The sequence below is a fragment of the Apis florea genome, unplaced genomic scaffold (assembly GCF_048593485.1).
Source record: "Apis florea isolate Af1SG1 unplaced genomic scaffold, ASM4859348v1 contig_3587_pilon, whole genome shotgun sequence".
In the NCBI taxonomy this organism is placed as follows: Eukaryota; Metazoa; Arthropoda; class Insecta; order Hymenoptera; family Apidae; genus Apis; species Apis florea.
The window spans coordinates 1,750,143-1,773,945 of NW_028256789.1; the positions used below are offsets into that span (position 1 = coordinate 1,750,143).

The 23,803-nt window shown below is 40.7% G+C and overlaps 1 protein-coding gene across 3 annotated transcripts in view; it reads right to left on the minus strand.

Moving 5' to 3' along the window:
- Positions 1-23,803, minus strand: part of LOC100864231 (uncharacterized) — a 122,743-nt gene that overhangs the window by 25,328 nt on the left and 73,612 nt on the right. Inside the window, exons 3-4 of one of the 3 annotated variants that reach the window (XM_012485020.3) lie at positions 5,759-5,869; positions 2,126-2,239 (exon numbers count right to left, since the gene is read on the minus strand). In XM_012485020.3, coding sequence (XP_012340474.1) covers positions 2,126-2,195 — 70 coding nt within the window. In that variant the 5' untranslated portion in view covers positions 2,196-2,239; positions 5,759-5,869. Of the gene's footprint in view, positions 1-2,125; positions 2,240-2,791; positions 2,935-5,758; positions 5,870-23,803 lie in introns of those variants that run through there. The other 2 variants (XM_086914386.1, XM_086914387.1) reach the window with 2 other exon arrangements.

Sequence of the window (23,803 nt, forward strand, 5' to 3'; positions counted from 1 at the left end):
GAAAAAAAAAAAAAAAAGAAGAAGAAATAATAATTTTCAACGCGCGTTTGATAAATCGACAAAGGTTTATCAAACTTTCAGCGCGTCGAGGAATGATGATGCTTTATATAAATAACCACGGAAAAAACGAGCCGCTGTCCCTCTCCAAGAGATCGAGGTTGGTGTCGAACGCGCGTTTCGCTTCCATTGCATTCTTTGTAACGTTTAAAATTACAAGGGGGAAAGGTTGCCTTATTTTTAGACCCTTCGCGCTTGCCCTTGAACCTAATAATACGTCCTCGAAACCGTACATGTTTTTCCAGGCTCGTCCCTTTTTCGTTTAACGTCTTTTTTCTTACTTTTTCTTTTTTTTTTTTTTTCCTTTATTTATAATCCATCGTGTTTCGTTATATACGTAGAATGGACGAGTCGTTCCGTGGGGTTAACTCGAACCGAAACTGAAGAACCGTTCCACGAGAGCCGGATAGATCTCGATAAAAAGTATCCGCTCCATAACCGACACATCTCGATCATCGCGAGATGACTGGCACTCCATCGGGATAAAAAAAAACAGCTCTCTATTAGACTTGCGGATAGATAATAATAATGCCGACAGGAAGCGCGAGAATCATCGATCGTGTTCTTCCCTTCATTCAACGCCTCATCGTCGGTTAATTTTAACCGAGGATAAAGGATATAGTCGGTCGAACGGAACTGAAATGGGACGATTTTTCGAACGATATTTCCGTTTCATTCGACTCGAATCTTGGATGCAGGTTTCGCGTGTAATTCGACCCGACTTGGCATCGATATACTTGGGGCGAAAACGATGCAATTCCAAAAAATGTTTTCGCATGCACCTGTTGTCCCGCGAAATAACCGAAACCCATTCGATCGATGATCCTTTCCGGACAATCGCGGCTCGGCTCTCGATTGTTCGTCAACCTTATTCGCCGATCCGGAGACTCTCCCCCCATTTGCCGCTTTCATTTAGCAAATGGTCGGTCGGTTTCTCATTTAGAGATTGCTCGTTAGGAACGTGGGAATGTATCGTGAGGAAATGTTTCCGGAAACGTGATTTCTCCCTGGAATTACCAGGGAGTTTAATTTTCTGGAAATTGGTGGAAAGAAAAAATTCGTCGACCTATTTTTGTATAATATTATAACTCGGTGGACTCGTTGTTTCGGATTACGAGGAACATTTTTGCGTTAACGTGTGACCCAAAATGCGATAGAAAAAAAGAGCGGGAAAGATACACTCGATGGGAGGAAAAAAAAAAAGAAATACAAAAATATCCAGGAAAAAGAGGGTTTAACTTTTTTCTCTCTCTCTCTGTCCGCGAGGGTGTTGGGACACGCTGTTTTTTCTACATTCAGATGTACACGCGGCCTAAAGTTTAATTACGGTACGCGAACTGGGTTAATCACTCGCGATTCAGAAGGTTTTTCAGGTCCTGTTAGCCACGCACCGAACATTTTTCCCGCTGTTCAACCCCCTCCCCCCCCCTCCTCTCCGCCGGATACGACATCTGTCCCGCTTTAACGATCGGCTCGAAGCTGGAATTACTGTGGACCGGTAGATAAAGATTGAAATTTACCGACCCGGTTGTGGAAGCTACCAACTCCGTAATCCTCGAAATTGATACGAATGAAAATGCACACACGCTGCCAATAACTCCGGGCGAAGCTATGGCAACGGTACGGTATCGTGCTACTTTTACCATTTTCATTATTTATTCGTCGAATTTACGACTCGTGTCGAAACTTTTGAACTGCCGGTGTCTATTTAAAGTTTATCATAAACACGAACTCGATATATATCCAAATAACCCTGGATTTCTAAAATTGAACGTTCATCCGTTCTTTAATTTAACACTTTTATCTTCGCGATATTTCGACGTTCCTTTTCCATTCCATTTGTACGCGATTCACTTGTCGTTACGATTCACGAATCTTAAGATAGGATTTTATAATCGAACGTGTGATAATTTGACACTTTTATCTTCACGATATTTCCTCTTTCATTCATTTGTACGCGATGTCGTCACGATTCACTCGATTATTAAGATAGGGTCAGCGTGAAAGTTAAGTTAATCTTGTTTAAACGTTGGTTTAAACTTTCGAATAAAATTGGGAAATGGCTAACCTGTAGGTGTGCACGGTGTTCTTGCCGCCTCCACGAGGTCCTCGCGACTTCCGGGCGGTGCTTCCAGCATCGTGCCGCTGCCGGAGAATTTTTTTACACATAGCAGGCTCAACGCTGAAAAAAGAGGGGGGAATTATTGTTAGAAATAAGTAATAGAAGAATTAAAGTAGCAATAAATATTTCTGGGATTATTTTCCATCGAGCATCGTTGGATATTTAAATTTCAAAGTATTTTTCGAATTAATGAAACTGTTTCGTAAAAGGATAAATTATATCCACTCTGTACATGGTGGATCCATTAATTAGATCCTTTGATATAACATTTTCGTTATAATATTTTCATCTACGTGTTTTTCACAAATGAAATTGTGACTAATGAATTCCACTCGAGCCAATAAATTATTATTAACGCTCTTCAACGCTCGTTTCTTTATCTCTCGTGTTATTCCATATTGCACACTTATTAAATATATCTATTTCCTTCAAGTGCGAAATGTTTTTCTTCCGTGATAATCCACCGTGACAATAATCCATCGGCAGAGAGAGAGAGAGAGAGAGAGAGAGATATTTATTATTACGGAAGTTCAAACAAGATTTTTAGATTACACAATTTTCTTTCCACCATCCAACACTCGAATATATACACATACAGAAATTATTATTCACCTTTTCAGAGTTTAACAATTCTCGACATCGTTCAGCTCCTCTTTCATCAAGCGGTACGTCTTTTAGAATTGTTTTTACTACTTCAAGCAGATACTAGCAAGATCTTTCATTTCTCAAACCAATTACGCAGCGTCTTGTTCATAAAGGAAAATCTTGAAAAGGAATATTCCTAGTCCAAATAAGGCTAAGTATGGACAATCCAGACTATTATTCCTTCTCGCGAAATATTCCACGACACTAGCACGATTCTTTTCCCCCCAATTTACCAAAGTGAAAGGAGAACCACTCGTCGTGGCGAGATCTTGTCAAGTTACGCGCGTTGTCCGGCGCAAGAACTCGCGTCGGGACGCGTTTTAATTAAATTTTCACAACCACAAGGTCACCACGAGGAATGCTGCCTCGTTCCACACGTGATAACACACCCACGCGAACCTTTATACTCGCGATCGTACGTACGAATAAAAGGCAGACTTGTATTGGAAGCATCGCACGTGCTAATGCTGTTTCACCTTTGTGCTTGGCCGCGTGCCAAAAAGAGTATTAACAATAGCAGGCAGTGTTGAAGCTTAGGGAACGCCTCGCATGATTAATTTTGCGCTCCTATTCGAAACATCAGGTGTCTGTGCTTTACTTTTTTTTTTTTACACCTTTTTTTACAACTCGTCCTACAAACTCGTTACTGGAAATTTTTCCGCAGAATGAAAATTTCTAAAGTTTTGGACGTATTTTTTTTTTTTTATAAAAAACACTTGACCGTTTTAATTTTTCAAAATCGATCGATTTGCGATGAGTGAAAAATTACCGAGAATCATCGAAAAAGTCTCTTTTCACTATCTTTTTATCATCCTTCTTGTTTAGTTATAGTGTTCATAATGAAGAACTTTTCTTTATTTTATCCTTCACGAAGAACTTTCGAGGCTTCGTTCCAAGCGAACAGTATTATAGTTATTCTTCAGAGTCGGAGAAGAAAAACCTTCCCCTTTTATCATCTCTTCGATCATTGCCACTAACACCCTCCTATAATTATAATGTTTCACGAGTATATATTCCGCTATCGTTCACTTCATTAAGACGCGATTTTCCATTACGTCCCTTCATCGACGCACGATGACGTAGCTCGATAAAACGGAGTCAATCTCTCGAAAGACTTACGATTAATCCAATACCTGTACTTCCCCGTACTTCTTTATTTCCCAACTTTCGAGATATAATTTCAACATTGACAATTCTCTCGAAGATCGATATCATCCCTCTTCTTTTTCAGCCGCGAAATTCTTCCCTTTCACTCGCGACGGGAGAAAAATTCAGCGGGTCCATGGCGGTCGGAACTTTCCACAATCTCGGTTGAACGTTCCAGCTTCCCGCGGTTCAATTTTCATCCTTTGACGATGGCCAAAAGGCAAGGAGCATCAAGCATCGAGAATCGGTGGTGGCAGCCACCGAACCACCACCCTCCCTCCCTTTGTCTCCTTCTATTTTCCAATAGTCCTTTCCTTCCTTCCTCCCTCCCTTCTTCCACCGCGCTTTCTCCGCCTCGCGGATCCTTTTGTGCCGAGCAGATCGAGCAGATCCGCTTTTTCCACCAAAGCGAAGCCCCTAATCTTGCACAACAGCGTTCGTTCTGTCGCCTCTCTCTCTCTCTCTCTCTCTCTGTCGAGACGAGTTTGCGGATACTTTGAAAGCAAATTCGCGCAATTCCAGATAGAATTGCGCCTTTCACGGGAGAGAACTCGCGAAAGAATGCCGAATTGTATTCGCGCATTGTCACTCTCCATTCTGTGTGGAACCGCAAAGAAAATTGAATCACAAAGGGGAGAAAAATACCTTTCCCTCCACCCAAGATCGTTTCCGAACTTTTCACCCCTCCCCTATTTCCTTCGATCTTTCGATTTTCCTTCTCTCTGTTTACGACGGAGTTTTGCCTCGAACTCGGATTTGTTTTATATAGCTCGAGGCTTGTTTTCGATGTAGCAACGTTACGAATCCATTACGTGGACGATCAAAGGGGGAGAGGGGGTGTACGGGGAGAAGGAAGGGACATTGTATCATTTTGGAAATCTATTGCGATACACGATCGAGAGTGGATTCGAATGTATGGACACATCGGTTAGCCAGGGAATCCCACGATTCACGACTCGCCATACAAATTATTCACATTCTGGACAACAAACCGATTCTGCGCGACTGTTTCCAAGCGCAACGAATTTCACGAATAATCGACGAGACTGCGGTGTCGTTCGTCTTTTTTACTTTTTCTTCTCTCTCTCTTTTCTTCTTTTTTCGAATCGATCCCCTTTTTCGAAAAATGAGTTGATTTTTCGAGAGACAGCTACTCGTCAAACGAGTGTCCTTCCCCGGTCACCACGCTTTCTATTCTTTATTCGTGGTTTCTCTGTTAAGATACGTGAGCCGAAATCCAACGCATGCACACACGCTCGGTTAAAACGAGAAAATTCCAACCTCGATGGAACAGCCAGGGGAATTTTATTTATCCGAATGCCGTTGGTCGTTTATCTCCACTCTCTCTCTTTCTCTCTCTCTCTCTCTCGAGCTACAACGACCGATAGCCTCTGGCCAACTTTCGTCCCAGAATCCAATTTTTTTCGCGACACGAATCTCGCTAATGTACCGTCTAAGATGTACGGTCCATGATTCTGGACGGTGTATTTCGCCTCTTTAACCGCTTAAAGATTAATTATAAAGCGCGCTCGATTCTTCTCAAACATATCCTCTCAATCAATTATTTTTTCCTCTTTCTTGTTTTCTTCTTTCTTTTGTAATAAATAGATAGCTTAATTCGATATAATTTCTTCAAAAATAATAAATTTAAAAAATTTGTTAATAATTTTTCTTTTGAGTTAAAAAGTTATATACATCTTACATTGAAAATTAGGTTTGGTGTATCACAATATTGCATTCATTAAAGTTAAAGAATCGATGAGTTAAAAGGGTTAAGATGTAACTCACCCCGCTTCACGTCTCGCCACGTGTTCGTGATTTCGTCCAGCCTTCCTTGCTCGTTTGGCGTTCACCCATATATTCCTCTCACATCGTTCTAACCGCTAACGCTCTACGAATCTGTAACATGATACAACAAATGATGAAAGGTTTCGTTTCGATCATTGTTTCCCTATCTATTATAACATCGTTGCGTTAATATACACGCCCCAATTACAATACGTTATCAATAGCGCTCCGTTTCATATATTATATTACGATAAATAGAATCAACAAAGTTAAATTATATAGTTTCGATCCAAAAACGTACAACTCCTGAATTACAATAATCGTGGATTAATTCACGATCTTAAATCTTTTATTTATTTTCGATCGCTTCTCAATTCTATCAAGAATTTTATCCCATCCCCGAAACTCGAGTTTTTCTCTTCCATACTATTTCCCAAATCTATCCCATTCCCACGAACAAGTTTTTCTTTTCTCTCTCTCATCTCTTGTCCGTCGTTTATTTTCGTTAAAAAGAAGAAACTCTGAATTAAATAAAAGATAATAAAGGCAAGACGACTCGATTGCATCCGACCATCTGTATCTCTAAATTATTAACGCTGTCCAAAGTATTTAATTTCGTTTACCCATGAATCGATCAGGTCGAGGCGGTCATTAGGTTAAGGCAGAGCACACATGCGACAAATGCATAATGCTGTCCCGGGGTTGCAGGCTGTGTGCACATGCGGGCACGTGTGGCGAGACGTGTGCGCCGCAGACCACGCAAGAGCAAATAAGAGAGGCCAGTACGCGCGGCTTATGCGAAATGCTACAAAACTGGATACGGTAAAATCCCCGTTTAACTATGATTTATTCGTTTTAATTCGTCCAATCGGTTTTAATCGAACGAACGATCGGGATGAAAATTTTTCACAAAGATATTTACTCTGTTATTTTCTACCTTTTTTTCTATTTTTATTTTTTTATTTTATTTCAAATTTCTCTTTGATTCCTTCTATCTCTCGAAAAAATTATACTTTTGTTTTGCTAACTGGTTTGACCAATCGATGAAAATATCGAATTTCGCAATTCGATATTTTGATATTTTATTGCCAAATTGTATGATCTTTATTTTATACCGATATCTATTTATTTATTTATTTTTTTTTTTCATTTGGCGTGTAATTGGATATTTTAAGGATAATAGATTACAACGATATATAGAATTTCCTGGGTGCATTGACGTAATTAACGTCCCAAATCGAGTGGGAAGTTCTCGAAAGCATCCATAAATACTTCCACGAAACGAAATTGCTCGTAAATTTTCTGCACGAGGAATCTTTTATCTCTTAATGTTCTCCCTTTCCTCTTTACGGCCACAAGTACAAGATAAGGGATGCTCGTCCCCTTCCTTAATCTCCTCTTCTTCACCTCGTTCAACCGCTTTGCTTTTGTCCGTTTTTCTTTAATCGTATCTCTCATTGCTCGCCTGAATTCCATCGTTATCCAAATTCCAAATTCTCAATCGCTTATTGTTGAAATAAGTTGGAAATTATGAAAGATCATGAAATACAAAAAATGGTACACAAAATATTTTAGAACTTATTTCTTTTAATTATCTAATTTCACTTGTAATTAGAGAAATTACAATTTTTACGAGGAAAATTTTGAAAAAAATAAAACTCAAATCCCGTTTTTCGTCCTTAAAGTATCATTGTGCACATTGTGTCCATAGATTTTCATACAAATAAACGACTAATTTTACTAACATTCATATCCGTTTTCTGTTTCAGACGTTCGATCCTGTTGAACATGCTGCGATACATCAACACCCCTCGTATAATGGACACAGATCCAACTGAGATAATAAATGAACTTAGCAGAAAATCGTAGAGGAGTAATTAATGGGACAATTTTCGTTTCGCTATCGTTATTCAGCGCGAAGGAAGACAGGGTACAGGTGTTGCCTGTGCCTCAGATAATGGTTCGGCTATCTGCACATCCGTTAATTCGGGATAGGAGCTCGCCGGCAAAATCCTGACAGCAGGGAGTTTTGGCCGAGTGGTTCGCCCTACCACGACAAGAGAGAGAGAGAGAGAGAGAGAGAGAGAGAGAGAGAGAGAGAGAGCTGGTAATTGGTGTCTGAAAGCTGTTTTCACCCGGAAACCAATCGTCCTCCTCTTCGACGAAACTTTCGCAGCTGAGTTTCCAGATGTAGACCATCCACCGGTGTAACCAATCGTCGACAACCGTGCCACCCGGCAACCCGTGGAAGAAAAATTGCGGCCGGTGAAGCGCGAAAACTGTGCAGGCAACACGTGGAAAAGTTTCGTGGCCGTGGTTGGCCAGCGTGAAACCGCATCACTTTTCTGATCGCCAATATCACGGGAATACGTTTGCCTCTGATTGAACCGAGAAACGTTACGGCTACGAGGAAAACCCTTGGTAAGCGAGATTTTCTAATTGATATTATTCTTGCATCCCACTCTTTCAATCAATTTAATAACGACACGTTGTTATCTCTTTCGAATGTTTTTTTTTTTTTTTTTTTTTTCTTTTTCGATACGTTCGAGCAGGAGAGATTTAATAATTTCATTAATGAAATTGAAGCTTTGAAATGGAAGCCTTATTTCATTTCCATAGATTCGAAATAAATTTAATTAGAGAAGAGGGATGTCTTCCTTTTGGGGAAGGAATATATTTCTCGTTGAGGTATGGCGTTCGAGAGATCGGTTGATTTGATAAACGCGCGAAATTTCTTTGGACGGAAGAGAGGGTGGGTATCGAGAATCGAGCGAAATCCACCTGAACAAAAAACGGACGAGGTTATTTCCGATATCACGCAGCCGATGATACTTTCGCGTGCCTACGTTCGTACTATTGGACTTGTGGTATCCGGATTATCCGCAGTTTTCGAACTTGGAACACCGTACGATCATTCTTCCCAACCTCGAAGATTAAGATTATTCCCAAGAAAAATACAATGGAAATGAATATTTAGAAGAGTAAAAAAGTCTTCGAAATTTACCGTCAACTCTCGATTCAGCGCCTATTCAGCAACCTTCGAGAGTTTTATTCTCAAATATAATTACATTCGTACATCAAAATGATTATTCAGAAGCGTACAACTACGATGATTCGTGGAAACATTGTTACGTTACCAACGTCACATTTTGTCTGTGTTGTGCAGGGATCAAAATCGAGAGCAGCACACTGGCCATCCTAGTTTCGTACGTACACGAAACGAGCCCGCCACATTCACGAGCGAGCTCCCAAGAGTCGTACAGTTGGTGACTAGTAATTAGCTAGACGAGTGACACTATCTCCGTTATCACTCCCAGGGTACAACGCAATGTGCTAGCTCTCAGGCCTCGTATCGTACATTCGTTTCCTATAATTTAGTGTACGTATAATTCCTTCGTTATCGGATCGATCATGACGCAATTCGTTTCAACGAGTAATCAAGCAAACAACGTGCCACGATCCAACGGGATCATCTGGTGAATCGCAGAAAATCTTCTTTCGAAATCGAACGAAACCTCTCCTCATCCTCCCTCATCTCTTTTCTCATCTTTCATTCTTCATTTTCATTTGAAAAATCTGGCTGCAAGAGAGAGAGAGAGAGAGAGAGAGAAAGAGTCGTGGTTGGGTTGTTGAATCTTCTTTTCCAATGCAATTCCATTCTCCTCGCCCATTCTTGCTCCTTTTATCCTTGCTCGCTCTTGTGTATCCAGGTAGATTTGTACATATACTCCATCTTCCATCTTCGAACGCTTCCCTTCCCTTCTTCCGGTTTTCATTCCCTGCGTGTCTTTCCCAGCTGCCGAGGCGTTTATCCGGATGCTTTTCAGCTACGTGCACACCTGGAAGATGTTCCACGGGAAAAAAGGACGAGTTCATAACCCGGGATACAGACGAGAATATAAAGCAGACAGCACGATCTTATAACCTCTTCCTCCTCAACATCCTCAACATTTTTCTTCGTTCTTCCGCTTTCTCCTTCTCCAACCACACCTTTGAAAAGGATCGTAAAGGTAATTTTCGTGGCGAGTGTTTACGGGTAACCAAACGAAATATAGTTTTAGATCTGTTAAAGGAAGAAGAAAGCGGTCGAGAAAGATAACGACGAATAAAGTTAGAAATATCGTATAATGAAAATCTAATATTTCCAAGTTCAATAAATCAAATGGATTTGACATCGTAACACGTGAACGAAGGATATATCGTTTATAGAGAACAAATTCAAGGAGTCACTTTTATTATTCGTTCGACGATTCGACCGAAAACACCGAGAATCGTCGCGCCAATCGTGGCGGATAATTCATCACAAGTTTTCAATCGGTATTTTCTGTCGATCATCACCCCGGATACGAGGATTTCCTCCGCCTACAAAGCGACTGAAATGCGTATAATCCCTCGAATTTCGATCGCACAATAAATGACTAATCACGTGGAATGCGATTAATTAAACGATCCCCTCCGTTAACCGGCCGTATTATTAATCACCAGGCTGAATGTTTCAACGGGTTTGCACCGATTTAATTAACATCGATCAACGCACGGATTAAAAATTAACATCGCTTCCACCCCTTTCAGCCTAATTAACTTCTACCCCCGCATACTACATCCGCGAATGGAGAATGAAAATCGAAGATCGTCGATTGCAAATTATTGCTTCCGTGCCGTGATCGAGGCCACAAAGGGTCGGGTTGAGAACTTATGAACAATCTTGTACCGTGTGTAACAGGGGACACGATGCTCGCTACCACCTACCCTCGTGCCTAGGACCCTGTAAACTTGCTCTACGTACGTATATATATCTCCATATCTCGACGTAGCATCGCCGCTCGTAATTTAGCCAACAGATTGCCTCTGAGTTCTGACACTCGCTGTTGAATAACACCGCGATTGAAACAACGCGGTGGAACGCGTTCAATCATTTTCGAAAATTTTGCGATTCAGCTGCGATCTCCATCGCCCCGATTTGCGATTCAAACGAGGGAATGAAATTTCGAGAATGGAAAGTGAAGTGATAAATTATTTCGCTAGGAGAGAGAGTGAGATCGCTTCTTTAAAAGGATATTTCTGGATTAAACGGACGAGTCTTGTGGAGGATTTCAATATAAATCAACGGCTTATGAATATTAACGAGTTTAAGTTTCTTGTTGACTTGTTGTTCCCACCCGCTTCCGAAGGCAGTTTCAATCTCTCGTACAACGAAACTTCCGTTCGCCGTAACGGGACAATTTTTACTCGATACACGGAAGTATTATCAGGTTTTTAATCATAAGATTTTTCGTAAAAAAGGATGGGAAGAGGGAAAAATATCCAATACTTGGAAGAGATGTATTATTTCAAAGAAACTTTGGTCCATACTTGTCGAGGATCGTAATGAATCGCGCGAGCGACGATTTATTAGCGCAATAAAGTAATCGATAGATCGCATCGTATCGATCGAAGTCGTTCCAATTATACCATTCACATCGTGTTATTTATGCCTAGAATCCTCGGCAACATTTATAGTCCTTCCCTGGGTCGGAACGTTAGATAACGCGAACGTAAATGCACGCGAAATGCCCGATGCAATTAAACCGCATTTATGACTCGGCATCTCGATGGCGAACTTCGTTCATTGACAATAAAGGGAAAATGGATGTGCATTAACACACTGTTTTCGCGTGTTCATTCAACGTCGAGTGGCTTACCCGCTCGACAACCGAACGAATCCTCGCCATGAAACTCCGTATAATCGATAAAACCTCTCCTATTCGATCTCGAATCGAATTTCGAAAAATGTACGTATCTATCGACTTTCAATTTCTTCACGAAAATTCCCATCTCTCTTATTTCGTCGCCAATGGATGGGATCTAATTCTGTCTTCTTGGAACGCAATTTATAATTTCTTAAAAAAAAGAAAAAGAAACAAGAAAGGATTAATTCGTTCCATTTGTGTTGGTAAACAAGTTCGCAAATCGAAAGGGAAAAGAGATACTTGTTTTTAAATAACGAGTTAACGATCCCTCCTTATATCTCGGAGAGAATAAAATATAAAAGTGCAACGTGGATGGTGTAATTTTTTCGAATAAACAGCGCGACCGGTGTAATTCCGCTAGATACGATCTTGCGGCACAATGGAGCTGCGCCCGATTCAGCTTGGATAAATCAAAGCGGCGGCCGCGATAAAACCTCGAGACTTTTCTTCCCAGACGGGGATAAACTCGAGAGCAAGTTTTCCAGGCCGAGGCAATAACCGCGCGACGTCGCGACGCCCCCGCAATCGTATTCATTCCGCTCGCTTCTTTATTTATTTGTTACCTCCTTTATTTTTTACTCTCTCTCTCTCTCTCTCTCTTTCTCTTTCAATCTCCGTTTTTTTTTTTTTTTTTTTTTTTTACGTCGAATTAATTAACTCCATACTCGCTAATACGGAACACGCCATCGCCTCGTTTGTCCTCGACTGTTTGTCATTCAGCTAGCGAGAAATCTTCTTTTGTGCCCGCTGAAAAAGAAACGAAAATGAGGGGCGACGTCGTCACGTAGGGGTTTTAAACGATGTCTCTGTGTGTATCATTTTATGTTTTTTTCTTTTTTCTTTTTCTTTTCTTCTTTCTCGTACCGAAGTAGTCCTCTCGTTTTCCCTTTCTTCTTTGAGAAGTCTTTCTCTCTCTCTCTCTCTCCCCTCTCTCTCTCTCTCTCTCTCTCTTCCTGTCCGGGTCCTCCTCGTGGTCGCCCTCGAGCGTCTCGAGAGTGGTTTCGTTTTCCTCGAAGTGACGTGCTTCGAGGTTGACTGAAGGGCTTCTACGAGGCCCAACGCCTGGGTTTAATGGGTTTGATGCATCGTGAGGGGTGGATAACCTTTGAGGAGACAGAGGCTGCTTAGAATTTTCGCTCGAAAGCTTCCCCTTTGTTTCAATTTTTTTTTTTTTTTTTTTTTTTGATTCGCGTCAATCGGATTCACGCGACAAATTAAAATCCACTGATATCACCGATTCGAGCATACATTTGATCTGAGATGACCTCGAGATGAATTTTTTCGAAGAATTTAAAAGAATTCAAAATTTTCGAGTTATTTTCTGGACCGTGAACACAAAGTGCGAGACAAGCATCACAACTCTCATCGTTATTTCTGAAACGGATCCTAAGGATTACGAAGGAAAATTGAAAATACCCCGGAATGGGGACGGGAATTAATAAATCATAAAGGTCGATCCATTCCCCATGAATCAATCCCAGTGAAAGATTCCAAGTGAAATCCAGCCGCATTCATATCACGTAAAGCGATAGCGGGTAGCGATGTCGGAACCCGGGCAGATTTATTAAGAACGATCCACGAGGGTTATCGTGTATCGAATCGTGTATCCCGGCCACGATAAGCGGCGCGTCCCACGCAACGTTAGCAGCGTAGCTATTTAAATCGCCGGTTTATCACCGCGAGTTTATCAGCCGCGAAAGCTCCGGTTGGAGTTAAGCGCGCGGATAATTGGGCTCAGACGAGAAAGTTCGGCTCGTGTTACGTTGGAGGAGGAGGAGCAGAAGAGGAGAGGTTTCGTTGGGGAAAGCTTAGCTGGGACGGTACCATTCACCATCTCGGCTCTCGAGTTTTGTATCACTTGGAACCGAGGAGAAAATCGGGTCACTACTCTGTCGAGAGGCATCGATTTACCGATGAATTCTAATTAGACCGGATGGAGAGGTTGCGTTTAAAAAAAGGACACGTAGACGCTTCTTGAATGGGCGCGCGCGTGCCTAGTCAGACACTGTTCACAGGTTTATATTGTTCTCGGCCTGGTGAAAAGGTGTATTCATCTCCCGTAGAGCGGATGCACGTGTGCATTGCGAATAACCAATGGTGATAATGAATCGAGGGGGATTATTCTTAAGCACCCACGGTTTGTAATCTGAGCGAAGAGGAGATTAAATTTCCGTCGTGGTGTGCGTTTTCTTGGAATATAGGTGAAATAAAGGTGCGTATCTGTTTCGATATATATATATATTCCGTATATTGGGATAACGTTAAACATTCTAAACGAGATTTATTTATCATTAGTTGCACAAATAATATTGATAATTAGATAGTTCTGATTTCGTCGTTTTATCCAATGCGGATAAAATTAAATTGTTTATAAATTGATAAATAGATTTCAATGAATATTTCAATTCATCTTTTGCGCACGATACGAAATCGATTGAAATTATATCAGGAACGCTAATATAACGTTAATCGTAATCGTGCCGGGATTTATGAGAAAACAGTTTCGATCTAACATATCGCAATATAGATCGTACATGGTATAATCCCCTGATGCGGTATAAATTGGATTATAATTTCTGAAAACGATGCAATTAAGATATTCCGCGATATAAATTAAATTATTCAACTGGTTGTCCTTAAATCTAAAACCATGCGTTCGTTCGAGTTTCAACGTCGAACGTTTGGAAATAAGTAAAGAAAGAATCGCGTTGAAAAATTCGGCGGAGAAAATTCTTTCTACAAATTTCTTTCCAACGAATCCATTGAATCAGATTTCACGCCCTCGATGCAACTCCCGATGTTTTCCCTCGGCTAGATGTCGTACATCTAACCAAGCTTAAGTCGCTTAGAACTTCGTAACCCCTCTCTCTCTCTCTCTCCCTCTGCCAACCGTTCCGGATGTACACACTCCGGGCTCCACGCCACCCACGCGACAATGGCTGGGCTACGAATTTGAAGCAATAGCGCCATTGGTGGCTGGCGTAACTCTGATGTATCGGCGGATTAGGCAACCAACCACGCCATTTCACTCGGATTTTCCTTCGACCTCGATACCCACCCTTACTCTCCTTACTTGTGCGAAATGGTATTCCGTCGAAGATACGCTCGTAAAACGTCAACCAATTTGCTGGATGATCCTTGCTGGCATCTCTCCTTCCTACGCCGCTACGCTCTTTTGGTATTCGTGCAATCCTTCTTCCCATTACTTTAATCAGTGTTTCTAATTAGAACTTATTCCTGGATAATATTTCTCCTCGGGGAGAAGATTTAGTTTAGTTTTATTTCGTGGTGAAGAGAGAGGGAGAGAGATGGCTTCTCTTTCGGTTTTGCCCGTAATAAAAATAATTTCTTTCGGGGGAGATTCTTTAGGAGGGTCGTTTAATCTCGGTAAAAGGGAGTATTCGAAAAAATGAAATACGTACGTACGTAAGTAAGTAACACTTGCGTGTTATTTTCTGTTCCTTCTTTTTTTATATATATAAAGTAATAATACGGAATAATAAGTAATTTAAATAGATCCATTGTGCGAATCAAGAGTTTCACAAACAAACGGAGTTTCTTTGAAAGAAATAGCTCTTCAGATTTGTGTGACCCAAATAAAAAATCGCGAACCGCGATTATAAATATAATATCAAACATTTTCGTGCGAAGGATTAAATAAATTTAAAAAAGAAAAAAAAAAAAAAAAGAAAACGCGACTCTTTTGTGCAGGTTTCGAAAGCGGTCGACCAACAGTGTCGTACGTCGCTGATAAACGTGCAAGTTCGGCCACGAGGAAGGGATGCGCTATAATGGCGCAGGAGTGGTAGCCCATTGTCGTGTACACAATGAATCTCTCGTTTGAGCATTCCTAAGGAGAACGTCTCTCCGCCAGTTCCGGGATAAATGCCGCGAAGCATCGTTGTCAAACAACTTTACCACTCCTTCGATCCATTGTCCACTCGAATAATCTCGGACTAATCTTCATACTAAAACCAACCTTTCACGGGATTCGTTCCCCAATTTTATCGAGCTTCTCTGCCGAATGAAATATTTCGGATTTCGCTCTTCTCTTCTGGCAGAGAAATCTGCAAAAGACACACCAAGATATATTCAAATTATCGAATATCGAAACGTGGATATTTTCGAAATTTAATACGCGGCCTGTTTGCGCCTGGCACAAAGGCACGACATTTAACCGTTCCATTTTCACGCGAATATTCATCGAAAAAATAAAATTGATCGCGGCATCTCGATTAACCGTCCCACGTGCCCCGCTAACTCATTCATTTTACCATTGGCCGGGGCGGGAAAATATCAGAGATCGATCGGTTGTTCACGAGGGCAACACATTTCCGAGGGAAGCAAACAAGATTGGAACAATGGAGTTTCGGCCGCTTCGATACACATCCTTCAGACGTGAATTCCCTTGCGCTCGCTCGACATCTTACATCATCGAATATCCTACCATTATTATTCACTTCCTTCTCCCTCAGCCCTTGCTGCTCTTGTCCCGCTCTGCCACCGGTCCGATCCATCCGAGCACAAAGAGAATTCGCGATAACGGGATACATCGTTTCCGGGATATCCTCTCGACGCCGGTGATACGCTCCTCGAGGACGTTGTTGGCCCATCGTCTCGAGCGATAAATTAAACGACTTCCGGCGTTGAGAGGGATCGCGCGATCAGCCAGGCCGAAACCGGTTGGAAAACTGGTCGAAGATGGATCCTTAATGGGTAAAGTTTCGTTGACGAGACAATCGGTGGTCCGTGTGTCGAGGGATGATAGTGGATGATAGTGATGGAGGAGAATCGAGAGGATAATTGGTGGCAGAAGCTTGTGAAGCTCGTCAATCGTTGTTGTTCGAGTTGCGATTTCGTATTGTAAAATCGTGTGATAAAATTACGGCAGGAAAAACGTTTCGATTCGAGATAATAACGTAATAGTTTTCAATAGGCATTTCCATGGATTTAATCTCGCGCTTTGTCGCCGAATTTCACCCGGCGAATAAAACGTAATTCGTGTCCCGACGCTGACAAATTTACTTTTCCACACGTACGAAGCAATGTACTATGAAACGGGACAATACACGTTCCCATTGCCTCCATTGTTTTCTCCCCCCCCCCCGCTAAATGGAGGCAACGATAGAGAGGGAGGGAAAAAGGAGGGGAAAAAGGATGATAAAAAAAATGGAAGAGAAAAGAAAAAAGGAGAAAAAACACTCCGTGAGAGTTCCTCATCAACGGTTCAGTAATAACTCGCGCATCTCCCTCCATTTTGTCGCGTTTTATTAATTCCTCGATCGTCGTCCAACCGACCTGGCGAAAATCCGTCTGTGCCAAAAATAAAATCGTGCAGGATTTACGCCTTTTCCACATCTACCTCGGTTTCACCATTCTCAATCGTGCGCGAAAGTTAAATCGGAATCTCGCCTATACTTTGAGAATCAGGCTATGTATGTACAACCAACCTCTGGAAACGATTCGTTCCGATTCTCCGTGTCTTTATTTAGCGTGGTTAAATCTTATCCGAGGCAAAGGAGAATCGGGCTAAATATATCTTCCTCAAACGCGAAAAAATGCATTCGAATCGAGAGCAATGTTTCTCCAAATCGTTCATCCGGTTTTCACGGGTCAAGATTCACGGATGGGTCAGAGAATCATGGTCGAGGATGAAAGCGAAGAAAATTGAAATTCGAAACATACGTACTTCTCTCTCGCGCGAATTATACATTCCATATCGAGTACTCGTGGTTTAAACACTTGAATCATTTTGCATGGAGGATTAACGAAGCCTTGGTTCACGCGTCGACGTTGTCGGTCTCGAATCAGATTAAACGCGATGCGATATGATGATGATGATGATGATGATCGCGATACGATGGTAATCTCTGTCTCTCGGTTAATTCGCCGTGCAAATGATCGAATATGTCGTGCGTTTCGTAGCAATGGTGGGATCGAGGACGATACTGGGGAGGAGATAAATTAAATTAGAAGACGGAGATCGTATAAATAATCGTTTTTCTTTCGAGCTAATCTCTCTGGGGTGACGTTTCCATTCGCGAATTTACGCGCCAACTTCTCCTCCTCGGCCTCTTGGGAATTCAACAACTTTCCTTTTACCTCCTATGGAGCGAAGAGAGCGAAGCACGAGTCGGTCCGAAGCGCATCGTATCATTGGCGAGAAAGGCGAAAAGGAGTGGCGGAAGGAATTTCGAACATGGAAAAATCCGCCGACCGAGAAGTAGAAGAAGAGAAGGAAATTTTAGAAAATGGAAGAAGGGCGGCGCGTGAGAAGAAAACAGCGAGGTTGAAAGGGAGAAGAAGGGAAGATCTTTTGGAGAAATGGAAGAAAAGATAGCAGGTGGAAAAACCGCGAAGAAATTCGAAATGTAAATAGAAGGGGTTGGAATCAGACCAGTCAACATGCACCGAGTGTATGCATGCATCTATATTCAACGTTATCCTTAACTCGTGAGGTAAACATTCACAGAGGAGCACCGTGGCGCAAAATATAAGCATTAAGATTCTACGTCGACGAGGCAGAAACATCACACGAATCAAAATTCCTTCGAAACGTGTATATTCGTGTGTTATTGTTCCACCGTGATAACAGATCCGAATCAGATCCAATTGTCTACGATTTATAAAATACGCGCGTTAACCCGTTCCGTGTCACGTCAATTTTTGTCGGTACACCTCGTTTATTATTCCGCTCATTAATTAATACAAAATTTTCGGATATCGAGTTTAACGAACGACATTATGCGCCGTCACGCGATTATTTTACGTGCACTCGGATTTCGAGCAGCATTGTTTCTAACTCGAATTATTAATTAAAACGACGCGACAAATAAGAGAAAGTTATTATTGTTCGACGATAGAGAAAAAAAAAACAACGCTCGATTGAAAAAATAAAAATATTTTGGAAATATTTCATCCAATTGTACGATTGATCAAAGTAAAAAACTATCGTCAATCGTTATTGGAAAAAATAGTTTTTACTACGCGTCTTCATCTTTTTTTTTCTTTCCAGACTTCGAGTTATCCCGGACGATAACTGATTCGTAGTCGTGTTCGCAATCGTATAAATCTTTTTCCCACCCCTTCCTGTCCATTCTTTCTCTCTCTCGAGTCTGGCCTCGTTTACACTCACGTGGTGGAACAAGGTGCAAATGCGTTCAACCCTCGCCGTTTCGCTCAAGGGTTGAAGAGTTGGAGCCAGCTCGTGCGCGTTTCCTACGCTTCCACTATCTGACATCCGACTACTGTCGCAATAATATCCTTCGCTCCTTCGCCACCTCTGTGATCTATCCTTTCGAAATTCAGCTCACAATGCGAGGAGATATTAGATCGTCGCGAAAAGAAATTACGCATTTACGTAATTATGTAATTATATAGTTTGAAACAACGTTTTCAGATGAGATCTCGAGATGAGATTAAGGGATTCACAAATTCACTCTTGGTGGATTTTGTATAAGCACGGGGTTTTCGTATTTTTCGTTAATTTTAATTAATTTGCGAAAGGAAGAATAGGATTAGAATAACGATTTTCTTGGTGAAAAGGATCTGTAAATAGTTTGGATTTTAATTAATTAGTTACAAATTCATATTGCGGGAATTAAAATGTTTGTCGAAAGTGCGCGCGGGGGATTTTAATCAGGTTAAGAGGAATATGGAATATTAAATTATACGAGTTTTTTAAAGCGCTCCTCGATGAGGGAAAGTTTCGAATATAATTTTATGATTTCGATAAATTGTCGATCGAGTGTGCGTTGAAAAATCGAGGAAAATGGAAGGAGCGTGGAACGATGAAGTTTATACAACGTTGAACTTGTGTTGTATGAATTAAATTTTACGGATAAGAGAAGTTTCGAATAATTATTAATTGAATTTTCAATCGAATTTTCAAACAAAATTTAAATTAGGGTTAAGGATGGAAGGATGCGGATGTAAGAAGGGTAGAATGAGAGGATAATTCTAGCGAAAGTTTTTAACTAGAAAAGTAAGAAACGACCGTATAGTTTCACAAATATTGGACTATCAAATTGCCCTGGATTCGATTGCAATTTTCATAGCAAATTTTCACAGAAAAATTCTTCTTAAAAAATCTTCTAAATCGCTCGATTCTTCTTGAAAGAATGAAATCTCTTGGACGATAATAATCGCAGCATGTAATTAATTCGTTTCGTAAACTTTGTAAAACTTTTACACAAAACATTTATACATTCTCTTTAAATTTTCACGAATATTCGGAACGGAATCCTATATAAACAACATATTAATTCGCAAATTGTTTTAGAAGAAGAGAATAGAGTTATAAAAAAAATAAAAAAAAACAAGGGAGCAAGATATCTAATGCTAAAAATTGAAATTTTAAAGCAATAAATAAATAAAACTAGATACAAAAGAGAGAAGAAAAAAAAAATATCAAAAAACGTTGAAAAATTCAAACAAGCGTTCAAACAAACATCCAAAAAAAAAAAAAAAAAAAAGAACGATACAAAAAAATGCATTAAAAGCACGGAATGGAATAAAAAAAATTGATAAAAATTTTAAAAAAGTCAATTAATTGTTTTCCCATTTCGATCTATACTTTTTCGAACGGGATCACCTTTTCGAGCAGAAAGCACAATGCAGAGCGCACAATGCAAACAATTTCCACCCCTAATGCGAATTGTCAAAACAATTGGCAATGCTTCTAATTAGCCGATCTCCTTGTCCCCGCGTCAAAATCGGATGATACACCGACGAGTCATTGTCCCGTTCAACATCCTGTCGCAACGTGATGTCAGCTTCTATCACAACAAACGCACAGTCACGCTCCCTTCGCCACCCTTCACCACCCTTCACACTTGTGATTTATGCCCGTGCGTGGCACATCGTTGCACCACCGTCGCTGTGCGTCGCGCTAACAATCTCAATGAATCGACGACGGCTACACGGCAATGGTTGTCGTTTACAACTCGTGCATTCGTGTTACGCGTTTGTCCTGCGTATTCACGTGCTCAACATTTAAAAACCCCACGCAGAATCGAACTGTCACTGCAACCAACGTTAGATATCGCTTTTTGCACTTTTAGTTATTTCTTTAGTTTTATTTTTCTTCTCGATTTCTCTCGTTCTCGATACTCGACGCGAGGATAAAAAGCGAGGAGGTTTAATCGCTTGAGGTGAAATCTCAAATGCTGTGTTTCGTAAACGGAGAGGAATTAAGTCGTTCGATGCGGCGAGTCGAAAAAATCGGATATCGATCTTTTGATATCTAGCGCAAAAGCAATTGTAAAACGACCATGCATACTAATGGGAATAGCTCGTGCCGAGAGAGCGTGTGCAAAGGGATATTTGAATATTCGAAAACTCTTTTGCATCTTTTGCATTCTTTTTTTTTTTTTTTTTTTTTCGAAGGAGGAGGAGAAGCATACGGTCATCCATCCTATATATCCCATCATGAGATTGGAAATTCTCGCGACGCTTATCGTGCATTAAACGTATGGAAGTTTTTTTCACGAGGAATGTAATATTTATATGGAATTTAAGAATTGCTCGAATAAATGAAATTCGCTCGATTGGACGGATCTTCTTAGAAGAATGAAGGAACGTGGCAAGATATTTAGATCGCTTTGGACAATTTTTCTTAAACGAGATCCATAAACGTTAATTCTTAATTATTAAGGAATTATTAAGCGAAACGGGCGATTTGTTATAGGGTTGGAACGGAAACTGTCGAATTAGCCGGCATAAAAGCTACTTTTTACGAGCGGCACGCATACGGTCCAAAGTGCTCGCTCATAAAACGCACAATTAACTGCAATCAACGGCCCTGAAAGTTCGATAATCGAGTTCTCGTGTAATTGGCTCTGATTCCGTAACAACGCGGCCTCTGTGCGTAAGTCCATTTCGCAACCGGGGAGCTTGTCAAGTGGGCCGCTCGAAATCAACCGATGAATATCCTTTTATCGATCCAGGATTTTAACCCTTGATCGTGTATTGATTAAAGTATATGAAAAAATATATATGTACATTCCACATAAAAAAAAAAAAACCATTCTTCCATTAATCCAACGACGAACACAAAATTAATATTCAATATTACGTGTCGCGAATAAACAATAGGATTTCACGTAAAATCCTCCCATTTTTGTACCCTCTGTAATCGGATTATTATCTCTTTGTTTGATTTGAGAAAAAGTATGAAATATTAATTAATATTTTATAATTGAAGTACAGCGGAATTGTATTGAGAAAATAAATAAATGGATCAAGTAACAGGTTCGATTCCAAGTCGCAAACTGAAAGTTGCAAACAATTCTTCGCATAGATGCATAGACGCTCGAGACTAGTCGTTACATTAAGAAGAGATTCCTTACATTACGAGTGTTTAAGGAAAAATAACGAGAAAACAGGCGCATAAGTGTTGAGGAAACAATCGTTTCATCGTTGTAATTAGCATTGTTACGATCTTGGTGCAGAAAAGGAAGTGCAGCGAGTTGATTTCTCGGAGAAAAAAAAAAAAAAAAAAAGAAAGAAAGAAACTTATTAGAATAATATTAAATTTATACGAAACGCAATTTCATCGATGATTCACGACTATCGCTTTTAATATGGCCACGTTCCAGGGAATGTATCAAAACGATAAAAAATATCGGCCAATGAATCATCCTATTTAACATTAATAGGCGCGCGTTTCCACGACCCGAATTCCGTGATCGAATTCCACCGCAATTATCTGCCGATTCCCCAAACGAAAGGAATTGCCGCGCGTCCACGCACTTGCCGATTAACGTTACGCCCCGTTTATTATCGCCGGATGATTGTACGCGAACGACATGGGGCTCATCTAATCGTAATTGGACGTTAATTATAACGCGCATAACGGGAATAAACAAGCTAATCAAATTATCGAGTGATCGATCGAGTTGAATTGAATATCAACTCGGGGCATAAATACCGCGACAATCAACGAGAATCTTGAAGAAGATTTGATATGAGGAACATATGCTTTCGAATGAAGAATCATCCTCGAGGGGATGAGGAAGGGTTTAATAAAAGGGGTTAAACCCTTTACACCTTTTAAAAAGTAGATTCTCCACTAAAGAGAATCGTATCTCACGATACGATGTGATTTATTCCGTTATCCACTCGCAAGATTTTATTAAAAATTTTCAACTCAAGTTAATGGAGCTCAAGACGAACGAACACTTTTCTTGTAAAATACCGACGGACATTTCATCAAAGAATCGATCGTGGATATCGATACAAAAATTGTTCCACACGCAACATTTTCATTCTTATTGTTTATTCTTTCAAGTTTCTTTCAGACGCAATTTAATACGCGTCAACCATAAGAACGTTAACATACGTAATTCACGTTTCGGATGATAATTCGAAAAGATAACGGAAAACTTTTGATAAAAGCCAGGTAGAATTGTAAAGAGGATTTTTACTGTCATACCAACGATACACCACGCGGAATTCTAATTACGTCAAAAACGTCGCGAGAACACTCTTTACACCGAGGAACGAACAAAACGTTTCCGACTCGCGTACTTTTTTTCCAACTTTCCATCCTCATCTTCCCTTTGTTCCCTTTCTTTTTTTATTCCTCGCCATCGAGAGAATATCGCGCTGCCACCTGGATTTCCCTACGATCCTTGAAATAAAGAAAAAGAAAATAAAAGGAAAGAAAAGAGAAGGAAAGAAACACGAGAGTCGATAACAGGGAAGAAATTTAAAAACGGGTCGGCGTTTGGCCAATCGAGGTAAAAAAAAGAAAGGGAGGGGGAGGGGGGAGGGAATTTCGCCACGCGCGGGAGGAAATTTGTTTGCCGAGCGTTGTGAAGTTTCTCGCGTAGCAACGATAGTTGCTCGCCACCGTATCGGCGATAAGGGACGAAAGTTGGGGGATCCTGATAAAGCGAGCGCGTCTCGTTTGCCCGGCCGGTTTTATTCTCAAATTCTCGTAAATATTCCCGTTGAATCTCCCAGTATTTCACCAGAATTTTCTTTCTCCGAGATTAAAAATTCCAAGTGACCGCGGTGTGTACGAAAATAACGAAACGTCGCGATTGTTCGCAACTTGGGGCGAACTTTGTTTCGCCTCGTGCCAAGATAAATTTGCGAACGAGTTAACGAGAAGGTGAATTTGAAATTCTCTCTTCGTAATCTTTCCTTTCGTTTTTGAAGAAAAAAAAAAAAAAAAAGAAAGAAACGTTATGATACAGTAAAAGAAATTGACGTTAAGGAGATTGACTCGCGGATCAAACTTCCCTTTCGAATCCCTTTTGAAAAATTTCCACCGGGATTATTCGTAAACTAATTACCCCATTCGTGAGTG